Source organism: Balaenoptera ricei, chromosome 13, assembly GCF_028023285.1.
Source record: "Balaenoptera ricei isolate mBalRic1 chromosome 13, mBalRic1.hap2, whole genome shotgun sequence".
Classification (NCBI taxonomy): Eukaryota; Metazoa; Chordata; class Mammalia; order Artiodactyla; family Balaenopteridae; genus Balaenoptera; species Balaenoptera ricei.
This window is the reverse complement of record NC_082651.1, coordinates 66,639,358-66,653,906: the sequence shown is the minus strand read 5'-3', so window position 1 is coordinate 66,653,906 and position 14,549 is coordinate 66,639,358. Positions and strand designations below refer to the sequence as shown.

General features: G+C 41.4%; 1 protein-coding gene across 1 annotated transcript in view; it reads right to left on the bottom strand.

Annotated features, from left to right (window-relative positions):
- LRPPRC (leucine rich pentatricopeptide repeat containing) overlaps positions 1-13,652 on the bottom strand; it is a 111,206-nt gene extending 97,554 nt beyond the window's left edge. Inside the window, exon 1 of the mRNA XM_059943451.1 lies at positions 13,454-13,652. Within this exon, the coding sequence (XP_059799434.1) occupies positions 13,454-13,602 (149 nt within the window). The 5' untranslated portion in view covers positions 13,603-13,652. The remainder of the gene's footprint in view (positions 1-13,453) is intronic.
- Between the last annotated feature and the right edge of the window lie 897 nt (positions 13,653-14,549).

Sequence of the window (14,549 nt, the reverse complement as noted above, 5' to 3'; positions counted from 1 at the left end):
ACAAGTCTTGCCAGTACAATTTGTTAATTCTCACTTCCATGTAATAGAGAAAAATGCATGTAAAAAAGCCCTAGAGAGTCTTAATTAATCCTCTGTATATATCTTAACGTATTACGTATCATTTTCATAACATTTGATAAGCACAATCTTAGAGACAAAAACAGAAGGCTCCATGGCATAGTGGAAACACACCAGCTTTCAGAGTGTGGGCTTGAATGTAAAAATGTAAAATGGTTATTGGGATAAGGAGGGGAAATTTTGGCAATTACTCCTAATTTTGGTCCTTAAAATTCTTGTTTAGAGTCAAATTTAACATGAATATCTTATGTGTTTAAAAAAATTAAGAATTTCCAACATGGCCCCTAACTGTAAAGTCTATATTATAAGGAGAAAAGAAAGAAGCTTAAGAACAGAAGAGCTTGTACTGAAAAGTCTAGTATTCCAAATTTGCTAACACCAGACTCAACAGAAACCTAGATTCCAATAAGAAATGTCTAACATATTCTTTTTATATCTGTTGCCATGTTTCCTGGGAACTATCACTAATTATAAGCCAAAAGTCTCTAATTATATATATATTAAAAAAAAAAAAAAAAAGGATAAACGGTTAGCCATCATGCAAAAGTTAGGTCATTCAAGACATTCTCATTGGAAGGGAAAAAAAAAAACACAAAAAAAACCAGTCTGTCCTGATTTCAGGCTCTGCCATTTCTAAGATATGTAACTTTGGCCAAGTTTCCACAACTCTCTCTAAGCCTGTAAAATCTCAGAGATAATAGTACTCACCTCACAGGAATATCACAAAGACTGAGATAATGCAGATAATTTCCCAAAATATTGCACTTCTGCCAGGAAAATGATTTTAGATAGCATGTAGACAAAGACTTCCTATTTCTGTAGTTTTATTTACTTCAATAAATAGTTTAAAGTAACTACTGCATCTAGATCTTTATCTTCCTAGCATTCTTGCTTAAAACAAAATTAAGTTATAAAATGTCAGTTTAAACCTAAACCCAATGAAAAGAAAAATGCTAAACTTAAATAATAGTTTAGGTAGTAATAGATTTGGCAAAAAATATGAAGGCAGTACACAAATGCCCAAGGTCTGGGCAACACTGAGAAAAGTATACATAAAGGACCCAGCAAAGTAAGCATAATAAATATCAACTACATTATTTCTTCTTTTTAAAATGTCTTAGCAGAAAGTACAAGACTTATTTTAAAAGGCTTACTGAAATCCAAGCTATGCTATCTAACAGGTACGTGACTCTGGGAAAGGTATTTGGTTTAAGCATTAGTTCCCTCACGTGAGAAAAAATACCTACCTTGTAAAGATCACATAAAAAATAAATACAAGATTCCTAACAAAAAGAGTGCTCAATTAATAGCTCTTATTATAGAAGGTACTCAATAAATATCTGCTGTTTGATCTTTTAAAAAATCTTTGTAAAGCTGTCACAATGAACTTTCTCCCTGAACTATTTTCTCCCTGAAAAATTCTCCCTGGATTTTGCAAGACCTCAATTCTCCGAAAACTCTTGCCCAGCTAAGCTGTCCCCCAAACACTGCTTTATGCTTTACAGTAAGTCACAGAACTTCAGAATAAAAAAGTCACTAGCAACCCTTCTACACTTGGTAACAGTCTTCTGGCTTGAAACACCAATGTCATTCCTTTCCACCTATCCAGATGTCCCCTCCATCTCAGGCTCTTCCAGTCCAAAGGGATGTTTCCTTTGTCTCAGCTATGACAGGAAGTAATGAGTCAGTTAACCAGGCTGGGACCTTTGGTGTAATGTGGAGCAAGATACTCTGTAGAATCTATCAATATAAAGCAAGAGTGGCATAGACTAGATTATTCTAGAGATGCCCTCCAAAGTTTACATTCTGAGATCTTATGATGTGCTTACTTACTTGTGATAGTCTCTAATTCCTCAATTTATACTGTATTATGTATTGCCTTTTTAAAAAAATGTTTTTATGTCCATAAGTAATCCTTTCAGCACCTAAAACACAACATATTCAAAGCACTTGGGAACTGAGAATCACAGCATCTGCAGTTGAATCCCAACTGGAGATCCTGGATAAATTACCTCACCCTTCTAAACCTCAGTTTCCCTAATTTGTAATATCAACCCACAGAAGATGAAACATGTGTGTGATAAATTCATACACAGTTTGACAACGGTAAAGATCTACCCCAAAGGTACTATTATTTATCCTAATCTCCAAATCAATTCTTCCTAATTCTAACATTCTCGCCAAGCTCCTGTTCTCTTTCTCTCAGAAAAGGAAGTATCTTTTCTTCAGTTCTGCACCACCTAGTCGTGGCCCTATTAACCCTCATCTGCAGTGTGTATCGATGTTATTCCTCACTGGTCTATCTATCCCCAGTCCCTATTTCTCCTAGGGTCTTTGTAAACTTTGTCAGGACCTGTACCTCTCAAAAGCCTCCAATGGTTTCCGACCAACTTTCTAATCAACCCTGGTAGCTTTAAGAAATTGACTGGGGACTTCCCTGGTGGCATAGTGGTTAAGAATCCGCCTACCAATGTAGGGGACACGGGCGGGAGCCCTGGTCCAGGAAGATCCCACATGCCGCGGAGCAACTAAGCCTGTGTGCCACAACTCCTGAAGCCCGCGTGCCTAGAGCCTGTGCTCCACAACCAAGAGAAGCCACCGCAATGAGAAGCCCGCGCACCCGCAACCAAGAGTAGCCACCGCTCGCCGCAACTAGAGAAAGCCCGCGTGCAGCAACGAAGACCCAACCTAGCCAAAAATAACTAAATTAATTTATTAAAAAAAAAACTGATTGGCTTTTGCAGTATCAACTTCCACTACATCCCACTCCACGTAGACACACAGGATAAAAGTATGGCCTCCAAGTTTCTTCCTCCTCTTTCTTCCCCTGGAACATTCTGACTACTCATTACCACATGGCCTCTTAAACTTGAGCGATCCCCTACCACAAAACAAATGTTTCTTTCCTTCTTCTCTCTGAAATGCCACAGTATTATACTCCTCTCTATGGATAGCACATATATAATATGTTGTACACGTGCCTATCATAGTCCTCTGTAATTGATAAACTCAAACCCACAGGGAGCAGAGGCTGAATCGCAACTCCGAAGGACCCAGACAGACTTTTAAGATGTGCTGAGAAAGTTTTTTTAATGAGAGGTAAGGAAAAGTTTTCTCTCCTTTCAATTTTAGAAGTCACATCATTCTGTCATAGGGCAATATGTGCTCTTCACCTTTAAGATAATCATCAATCCAGATCCGCTTCCAAACTGATTTAGCTCAAAGCTTACCTTTCCTCTGAAGCACCTAAGGATTAATAAATTCTAATAATTTCACTCAATAATACTCATCTGTCCTTCTCAGACATTCCTGGAAATCAAGATCAGGGTGAATTTGTGAAGATCCACTGCACTACATGAATGGGTTAAGTACCCCTTCAAACTCCTTTGCATCCCACAAACATTCCTTCCTCAATGTCTAAGATTTTCATTGATTTACTCAACAAACATTTGACATCTACTATGTGCCACAAAGTCAGACATCAGGGGAGGCAAAAAGAGTAAGACAAAGTCCCTGCCTTCAAGGAACCTTCAGCCAGGTCTGGAGTGCTGGTGGGTACACATGCAATAGTGTTAATGGGTGCTTTAGTGATTCCGGATCTGAGAGAAAGCACAAGAAGGGAGTGGTCAAAGGGAGAAGCCAGCAACAGAGATTAAACAGAGAAGAGGAGACACATCCCAAAAGTGAACATCACAATCAAAGGTAAAGAGATGTGCAACATGGTCCATCAAAGCCTTGCTGGTTCACAGACCAGCAGCACCTTTATCATCTGGGGGCTTGTTAAAAATGCGGAATCTCAGTCCCCTACCTATACCTACAAAGTCAGAATCCACATTTTCAGAGGATCCCCAGGGAATTCTTATGCTCATTACGGTTTCAGAAGCCCTGCTATGGAGGACTTTGAAGTAGAGTTTGATATGGCTAGGACAGAGGACACCATGGGAATGAACTCACAAGAAGTGAGGCTCCAGAGGCATCTCCAGATCATGAAGCACCTTATCCTGGAACAAATGGGAGCCACCACATTGTCTAATTTTTAAGTAGGAAAATGACAAGATCAAATTACCAGGGAAACTACAGAATAAAGTGGGGGTTGGAAGAAGAGGGAAACCATTCCAGATGAAGTAGCTCTAACAGAACTTAATCATTTGTGCAATCAATACATAGGAGGGAGGATGGGAACAGGGAAGTGTCAAAGAAATATGAATGAAAAATCTCTAGAAAGCTGACAGAAATAGCAACATACACTAAAACAGGGAACGCACGAGGAACAGATTTGGGAGGAAAGATGAATCCAGTTTGATATTTTCTTTTTTTTTAAATTTTTAAAATGGAAGTATAGTTGACTTACAATGTTGTGTTAGTTTCTGGTGTACAGCAAAGTGATGAATCCAGTTTGAGATGTATGGGTTTGAAGTACCTATAGTTCAACCAGTGGAGGTGCCTAGTAGCAGGCAGGCACCTCCAGGAAGGAAAATATTGCCATCATCAGATAGGCAGGTATGGGCTGATGCCCTAAAAATGGAAGAGGTCGCCCAAAGGGAATGAAAAAAAATGAGAAAACAAAAGGACTAAGGACAACCACCGCCACCCACCAAAGATATCAGCATTTAAGAGATGAACAGAGGAAAAAGGATGCAACAAAGTGAGAAAAATTCTAAAGAGAATAAAATCAAGAAAGAGTGGTGTCATCAATGCCAATAAAAGGGTTTCATTAAGGGGGAAATGGGAGACAGTAATGCCAGAGATCAAGGCCTTAAGAGTGGATCTGGGGGCTTCCCTGGTGGCCCAGTGATTAAGAATCCACCTGCCAATGCAGGGGGCACGGGTTGGAGCCCTGGTCCGGGAAGATCCCACATGCAGCGGAGCAACTAAGCCCGTGCACCACAACTATTGAGCCTGCCTCTAGAGCTCGTGAGCCACAACTACTGAGTCCGCGTGCCACAACTACTGAAGCCCGCGTGCCTCAACTACTGAAGCCCGCGTGCCTAGAGCCCGTGCTCCGCAACAAGAGAAGCCACTGCAATGAGAAGCCCACACACTGTGACGAGGAGTAGCCCCCACTCGCCGCAACCAGAGAAAGCCCGCGCACAGCAACAAAGACCCAACGCAGCCAAAAATAAAAATAAAAAATAAATTTATAAAAAAAAAGAAAAAGTGTGGATCTGGTTATTAAGAAGTCCCTTAAAAAAATTCAATGAAATAAACTTACATCTCAGACACACCTAATTTTAAAAGCACTCTCTCTCTCTTTATATACACACACACACACACACACACACACACACACACACACATCTCAATGGCTCTCTGTGGGTGATAGAATTAAGGGTGATTTTTAGTTTATTGCTTTCCCCCCCAATATTTTGCAATTGCTCCTGAAGGCACATAAGTTCTAAAATTTAAAAATACATAATAAAAAGTTAATAAATAAAACAATGATGGCTATTCCCAGTGGTGTGACTGCAGTGGGTCAAAGAGCGAATTCGAAGTGAAGAAATGAAGGAGACAGGAGTACAGACAGGAAGAAGAGACTGGGGAGCATGTGGAGTTAAGTCCAGTTTCAGGAAAGGTTTTGTTTTTCAGGTGGGAAAGATGTGAGCATGCTTACAGGCTGTGGGTAGGAAACCATATAGAAAATGTTCAGAGTCCAGGAGAACAAGAAAACAAATACTTCTTTACTGCCTGCTATGAGCTGAGCACACAGTGGTGAACAAGACAAAGTTCTAAGGAAACAAGCAGCGAGCAGATAAATAATATCAGACAAGTAAGACATGCCATGATACAACTAAAATAGGGTTTGCACTGAGTGTTGAGGTAAGGTCTCTCTGAAGAGATAGCATTTAAGTTGAGTCCTGAATGACAAGAAATGAGCTTTACAAAGAAGGGGGAAAGGCCTTGTTACCTCTACTTCACAGACAACGAACTGAGGATCAAAAAGGTTAGGTAAGGTTATGCAGCAAGTAAATGGAACCCAGGTCTGATGAGCAGACCAACACCCTTTCTACTAGATTGTGTTCTCCCTACTGTTTTCCTCAAATGCAACAGCGAAGATGAACTGTAACATCGACCCTCCCCTGGCCTCACGGGAATGTTAAGGACTAGAAAAATATAAATAATTGGCACAACTTTCTCAAAAGAACCTCTCTGAAAGCCAAGAAGTGTAGATCTGTGAAAGGAGAGGCACAACTTCTAAAGGTTAACTGTTCAGGCCTAATGAGAAAATTGAGGTAGGCTCCAAGTCATAAGCAGACTACATTCCAAAGATGTATAACTAAGTTGTTAAGAAGTCATAAAGATTAACCAAGATGGCGGAGTAGAAGGACGTGCTCTCACTCCCTCTTGCAAGAACACCAGAATCACAACTAGCTGCTGGACAATCATCGACAGGAAGACACTGGAACTCACCAAAAAAGATACCCCACATCCAAAGACAAAGGAGAAGCCACAATGAGACAGTAGGAGGGGCGCAATCAGAGTAAAATCAAATCCCATAACTGCTGGGTGGGTGACTCACAGACTGGCGAACACTTATACCACAGAAGTCTACCCACTGGAGTGAAGGTTCTGAGCCCCACGTCAGGCTTCCCAACCTGGGGGTCCGGCAACAGGAGGAGGAATTCCTAGAGAATCAGACTTTGAAGCCTAGTGGGAATTGATTGCAGGACTTCTACAGGACTGGGGGAAACAGAGACCCCACTCTTGGAGGGCGCACACAAAATAGTGTGTGCATCGGGACCCAGGGGAAGGAGCAGTGACCCCGTGGGAGACTGAACCAGAACTACCTGCTAGTGTTGGAAGGTCTCCTGCAGAGGCGGGGTGTGGCTCTGTTTCATCGTGGGGACAAGGACACTGGCAGCAGAAGTTCTGGGAAGTACTCCTTGGCGTGAGCCCTCCCAGAGTCTGTCATTAGCCCCACCAAAGAGCCCAGGTAGGCTCCAGTGTTGGGTTGCCTCAGGCAAAACAACCAACAAGGAGGGAACCCAGCCCTACCCATCATCAGTCAAGTGGATTCGAGTTTTACTCAGCTCTGACCACCACAGCAACAGTCAGCTCTACCCACCACCAGAGCCTCCCATCAAGCCTCTTAGATAGCCTCAACCACCAGAGGGTAGACAGCAGAAGCAAGAAAAACTACAATCCTGCAGCCTGTGGAATAAAAACCACATTCACAGAAAGATAGGCAAGATGAAAAGGCAGAGGGCTATATACCAGATGAAGGAACATGATAAAACCCCAGAAAAACAACTAAATGAAGTGGAGATAGGCAACCTTCCAGAAAAAGAATTCAGAATAATGAGAGTGAAGATGATCCAGGACCTCGGAATAAGAATGGAGGCAAAGATCGAGAAGATGCAAGAAATGTTTAACAAAGACCTAGAAAAATTAAAGAACAAACAGAGATGAACAATACAATAACTGAAATGAAAACTACACTAGAAAGAATCAATAGCAGAATAACTGAGGCAGAAGAACGGATAAGTGACCTAGAAGACAGAATGGTGGAGTTCACTGTTGCGGAACAGAATAAAGAAAAAAGAATGAAAAGAAATGAGGACAGCCTAAGAGACCTCTGGGACAACATTAAACGCAACAACATTCGCATTATAGGGGTCCCAGAAGGAGAAGAGAGACAGAAAGGACCAGAGAAAATATTTGAAGAGATTATAGTCGAAAACTTCCCTAACATGGGAAAGGAAATAGCCACCCAAGTCCAGGAAGTGCAGAGAGTCCCATACAGGATAAACCCAAGGAGAAACACGCCGAGACACATAGTAATCAAAGTGGCAAAAATTAAAGACAAAGAAAAATTATTGAAAGCAGCAAGGGAAAAACGACAAATAACGTACAAGGGAACTCCCATAAGGTTAACAGTTGATTTCTCAGCAGAAACTCTACAAACCAGAAGGGAGTGGCATGATGTACTTAAAGTGATGAAAGGAAAGAACCTACAACCAAGATTACTCTACCCGGCAAGGATCTCATTTAGATTTGATGGAGAAATCAAAAGCTTACAGACAAGCAAAAGCTAAGAGAATTCAGCACCACCTAACCAGCTCTACAACAAATGCTAAAGGAACTTCTCTAAGTGGGAAACACAAGAGGAGAAAAGGACCTACAAAAACAAACCCAAAACAATTAAGAAAATGGTCATAGGAACATACATACCGATAATTACCTTAAACGTGAATGGATTAAATGCTCCAACCAAAAGACACAGGCTTGCTGAATGGATACAAAAACAAGACCCATCTATATGCTGTCTACAAGAGACCCACTTTAGACCTAGGGACACATACAGACTGAAAGTGAGGGGATGGAAAAAGATATTCCATGCAAATGGAAATCAAAAGAAAGCTGGAGTAGCTATACTCATATCAGATAAAATAGACTTTAAAATAAAGAATGTTACAAGAGACAAGGAAGGACACTACATAATGATCAAGGGATCAATCCAAGAAGAAGATATAACAATTATAAATATATATGCACCCAACATAGGAGCACCTCAATACATAAGGCAACTGCTAACAGCTATAAAAGAGAAAATCAACAGTAACACAGTAATAGTGGGGGACTTTAACACCTCACTTACACCAATGGACAGATCATCCAAAATGAAAATAAATAAGGAAACAGAAGCTTTAAATGACACAATAGACCAGATAGATTTAATTGATATTTATAGGACATTCCATCCAAAAACAGATTACACTTTCTTCTCAAGTGCGCACGGAATATTCTCCAGGATAGATCACATCTTGGGTCACAAATCAAGCCTCAGTAAATTTAAGAAAATTGAAATCATATCAAACATCTTTTCTGACCACAATGCTATGAGATTAGAAATGAATTACAGGGAAAAAAACGTGAAAAGCACAAACACATGGAGGCTAAACAATATGTTACTAAATAACCAAGAGATCACTGAAGAAATCAGAGAGGAAATCAAAAAATACCTAGAGACAAATGACAATGAAAACACAACGATCCAAAACCTATGGGATGCAGCAAAAGCAGTTCTAAGAGGGAAGCTTATAGCTATACAAGCCTACCTAAAGAAACAAGAAAAACCTCAAGTAAACAATCTAACCTTACACCTAAAGGAACTAGAGAAAGAAGAACAAACAAAACCCAAACTTCGCAGAAGGAAAGAAATCATAAAGATCAGAGTGGAAATAAAGGAAATAGAAACAAAGAAAACAATAGCAAAGATCAATAAAACTAAAAGCTGGTTCTTTGAGAAGATAAACAAAATTGATAAGCCATTAGCCAGACTCATCAAGAAAAAGAGGGAGAGGACTCAAATCAAATCAATAAAATTAGAAATGAAAAAGGAGAAGTTACAACAGACACTGCAGAAATACAAAGCATCCTAAGAGACTACTACAAGCAACTCTATGCCAATAAAATGGACAACCTGGAAGAAATGGACAAATTCTTAGAAAGGTATAACCTTCCAAGACTGAACCAGGAAGAAACAGAAAATATGAACAGACCAATCACAAGTAATGAAATCGAAACTGTGATTAAAAATCTTCCAACAAACAAAAGTCCAGGACCAGATGGCTTCACAGGTGAATTCTATCAAACATTTAGAGACGAGCTAACACCCATCCTTCTCAAACTCTTCCAAAAAATTGCAGAGGAAGGAATACTCCCAAACTCATTCTATGAGGCCACCATCACCCTGATACCAAAACCAGACAAAGATACTACCAAAAAAGAAAATTACAGACCAATATCACTGATGAATATAGATGCAAAAATCCTCAACAAAATACTAGCAAACAGAATCCAACAACACATTAAAAGGATCATACACCACGACCAAGTGGGATTTATCCCAGGGATGCAAGGATTCTTTAATATACGCAAATCAATCAATGTGACACACCATATTAACAAATTGAAAAATAAAAACCATATGATCATCTCAATAGATGCAGAAAAAGCTTTTGACAAAATTCAACACCCATTTATGGTAAAAACTCTCCAGAAAGTGGGCATAGAGGGAACCTACCTCAACATAATAAAGGCCGTATACGACAAACCCACAGCAAACATCATTCTCAATGGTGAAAAACTGAAAGCATTTCCTCTAAGATCAGGAACGAGACAAGGATGTCCACTCTCACCACTATTATTCAACATAGTTTTGGAAGTCCTAGCCATGGCAATCAGAGAAGAAAAAGAAATAAAAGGAATACAAATTGGAAAAGAAGAAGTAAAACTGTCACTGTTTGCAGATGACATGATACTATACATAGAGAATCCTAAAAATGCCACCAGAAAACTACTAGAGCTAATCAATGAATTTGGTAAAGTTGCAGGATACAAAATTAATGCACAGAAATCTCTTGCATTCCTATACACTAATGATGAAAAATCTGAAAGAGAAATTATGGAAACACTCCCATTTACCACTGCAACAAAACGAATAAAATACCTAGGAATAAACCTACCTAGGGAGACAAAAGACCTGTATGCAGAAAACTATAAAACACTGATGAAAGAAATTAAAGATGGTAACAACAGATGGAGAGATATACCAAGTTCTTGGATTGGAAGAATCAATATTGTGAAAATGACTATACTACTCAAAGCAATCTACAGATTCAATGCAATCCCTATCAAATTACCAATGGCATTTTTTACGGAACTAGAACAAATCACCTTAAAATTTGTATGGAGACACAAAAGACCCCGAATAGCCAAAGCAGTCTGGAGGGAAAAAAACGGAGCTGGAGGAATCAGACTCCCTGACTTCAGACTATACTACAAAGCTACAGTAATCAAGACAATATGGTACTGGCACAAAAACAGAAACATAGATCAATGGAACAAGATAGAAAGCCCAGAGATAAACCCACGCACCTATGGTCAACTAATGTATGACAAAGGAGGCAAAGATATACAATGGAGAAAAGACAGTCTCTTCAGTAAGTGGTGCTGGGAAAACTGGACAGCTACATGTAAAAGAATGAAATTAGAACACTCCCTAACACCATACACAAAAATAAACTCAAAATGGATTCGAGACCTAAATATAAGACCAGACACTATAAAACTCTTAGAGGAAAACATAGGAAGAACACTCTTTGACATAAATCACAGCAAGATCTTTTTTGATCCACCTCCTAGAGTAATGGAAATAAAAACAAAAATAAACAAATGGGACCTAATGAAACTTCAAAGCTTTTGCACAGCAAAGGAAACCACAAACAAGACAAAAAGACTACCCTCAGATGGGAGAAAATATTTGCAAATGAAGCAACGGACAAAGGATTAATCTCCAAAATTTACAAGCAGCTCATGCAGCTCAATATTAAAAAAACAAACAACCCAATCCAAAAATGGGCCGAAGACCTACATAGACATTTCTCCAAAGACATACAGATGGCCAAGAAGCACATGAAAAGATGCTCAACATCACTAATTATTAGAGAAATGCAAATCAAAACTACAATGAGGTATCACCTCACACCAGTTAGAATGGGCATCATCAGAAAATCTACAAACAACAAATGCTGGAGAGGGTGTGGAGAAAAGGGAACCCTCTTGCACTGTTGGTGGGAATGTAAATTGATACAGCCACTATGGAGAACAATATGGAGGTTCCTTTAAAAACTAAAAATAGAATTACCATATGATCCAGCAATCCCACTACTGGCCATATACCCAGAGAAAACCATAATTCAAAAAGACACATGCACCCCAATGTTCATTGCAGCACTATTTACAATAGCCAGGTCATGGAAGCAACCTAAATGCCCATCGACAGACCAATGGATAAAGAAGTTGTGGTACATATATACAATGGAATATTACTCAGCCATAAAAAGGAACGAAATTGAGTCATTTGTTGAGACGTGGATGGATCTAGAGACTGTCATACAGAGTGAAGTAAGTCAGAAAGAGAAAAACAAATATCGTATATTAACGCATGTATGTGGAAATTAGAAAAATGGTACAGATGAACCGGTTTGCAGGGCAGAAGTTGAGACACAGATGTAGAGAACAAACGTATGGACACCAAGGGGGGAAAACCGCAGTGGGGGGGGGGGATGGTGGTGTGCTGAATTGGGCGATTGGGACTGACATGTATACAATGATGTGTATAAAATTGATGACTGATTAAAAAAAAAAGAAGTCATAAAACATTTCCTCCATGTAATTCTACACATAAAGTAGGTTTCCAAGGAGGACCACAAAAAATCCATGCAATCACAGCTATTACTGTTACTATTATAGTAACTAATATAGCATTTACTAGGCACCAGGCCCTATGTTAAGAGCTTTATATAAATAACCTCATGCAATATCACCAACACTATTACCACTCCCATCTTATAACTAAAGAAACTGAAGCCTGTCAACGTTACATAACTTGTCCAGTGGCACAATGCAAATAGAGAAGCCTGCAGTCCAGCCCTGGCCTATTCCAGACCCTCAGCTCTTAGTCTTTATACTGTCTCCCAAAGTACCTCTATTTATAAACACTAGTCTTTCAAAATCAGTTTTTCTTCAATTCTAAAATCTCAGTGCCCACCTACCCTTCTCAGGTGATCAGAATACTGCTCTAATTAACACCTTCATCAAACTTCCTTATCCTCTCCTTGGCAAAGTCTATACCAAACTTACCTCCTGATAAACCTCAATCCATGAGAGCATTTATTCACACATTTGACACCCGCTGAGAACTTAATTTGCCTTTGCACCCCCAGCTCCCACAGAGTGCCTAGAATGTGTCCATATATCCATTCACTGACACTTACAGAGCCTACTGTCACAACTCCCAACCCGCTGCACATCTTCATAAATACTGAGAGGTAAACTCCACTGAAGAAAACGGAGGCAAAAGCCCAAACTAATGATAGATAATTAAACTTCCACCTCTAAGCTACCCCTAGCTCACCCAAAATTCCCAACCTATCCTCCCTCCAAAAAAAAAGCTCTCGAAACTTAAGTCCTAGATGGTTACTAAGCACCAATAACGCTTGCACGTGGGACAACACCCGAGCCGGTCAATCATAGAAGAGTAACACCTGACCCCCAGCAGCAGCCTTCAAAGCCCCTCTCAGCTTCTTAGGACGTCGATAACCCGAGGACAGGAAGACCAAGTCCGAGGCGGCGATGGCAGGATCCATGACGGAAGCAAGCCACGTTCGTGGCCGTAACCTTCTGAAGGCGACCAACCCTGTCACCCTAAACACCCCGGAGAGGAGCGTGATACGAGGCCCGGGGACGCCTGGCCCTGGAGCAGCGAGGAGAGTGTAGAAAGAGCACAGGTGGGACCCAGCCCTCGCCCACGTCCACGACCCCGAGGAACTGCCGCGCTGCAGGCGGGCTGAGGAAGCGGCCGGGCACTCACCCGGCGACGGGCCCGGCGCGAGCGGCGCGCGGACAGAAGGCGGCGTGCGGCCGGCTCGGGCCGCCTGCTAGAAGGCGCAGGGAGAGCGGGAGGTGCGGGGCCGCCCCGGCGCGGAAGAGCCAGCGGGCCGGTCTCAGCAGGGCCGCCATGGCTCAGCCGTCCCCACCTTAGGCTGCACGCCGGGCAAGGACAGGGGGAGCACGTGACCGCGGGGTCGCCCGGAGCGGGAGAGACCAAAGGCCGGGTGCGCCAGACGTAGGGGGAGTCACGTGTTGTTATAACTTGGAAGATGGAAAAACCTGTTTCTCCCAGGACATATGATCCCCACGAGATATGTGCATTACAAGGTGGCTTGATATATCATTCCAGAGAGCGTATCTTTCCGTTCTCTTTCCTTCACGTCAGCATGTTCAGTCCCTCCACCCCTGCACTTTTCAGTTGGTAGAGTCGGAAGAGGTCGACTCCTCCCAGGTTCGCGCAGGGGCTTGCGGGGGGCCAACTAGCGAGAACACCCGGGAACCCTCGAGAAGAGCCGACTGTGAAGATCCCGGAGTGTGGGACATTTCTCTGCAGAGTGCGGGAGTGGTGGCCGACGTTACGCGGTTCCCGCTCCAAGCCCAAGATGCCGCGCCTACTGAGAGGAACGTTCTATAGTCAGAAGTGTGGGACCTGAAAAACGTTAAGGACCTTTGCACTGTGCTAGTGGCCTCCAAGGTTAAATATGTGATTTGTGTGCTTGGGGCCAGGGGAGAGTGTAAAGGTATACGGAGGTCCAACTTTTAAGTCCATGAGCAGTGCCTTGCTTTATGAAATGGATGGATTCTAACGAAGGTCGTATAGTTTTAAAGCTGGCGGTGAACGCATTATATTACCCAACTCCCACCCCACCCCTTCCTTAAGTAAATGCACCAGCAAGATAAGAGTATAATTAAGAGTCCTGAAAAAAAAAAAAGTCCTAAGCCAAATCTGGGGATAAAATAGGAGGCCCCCAGCCTTACGACTTGGAAGGGTACCCTGTGCATGTAAATCAACTTAAAGATTTTTTGCATATTATATATGTATATTTGGGTTACAAGTTCCCAAGTTACCCAAAGGT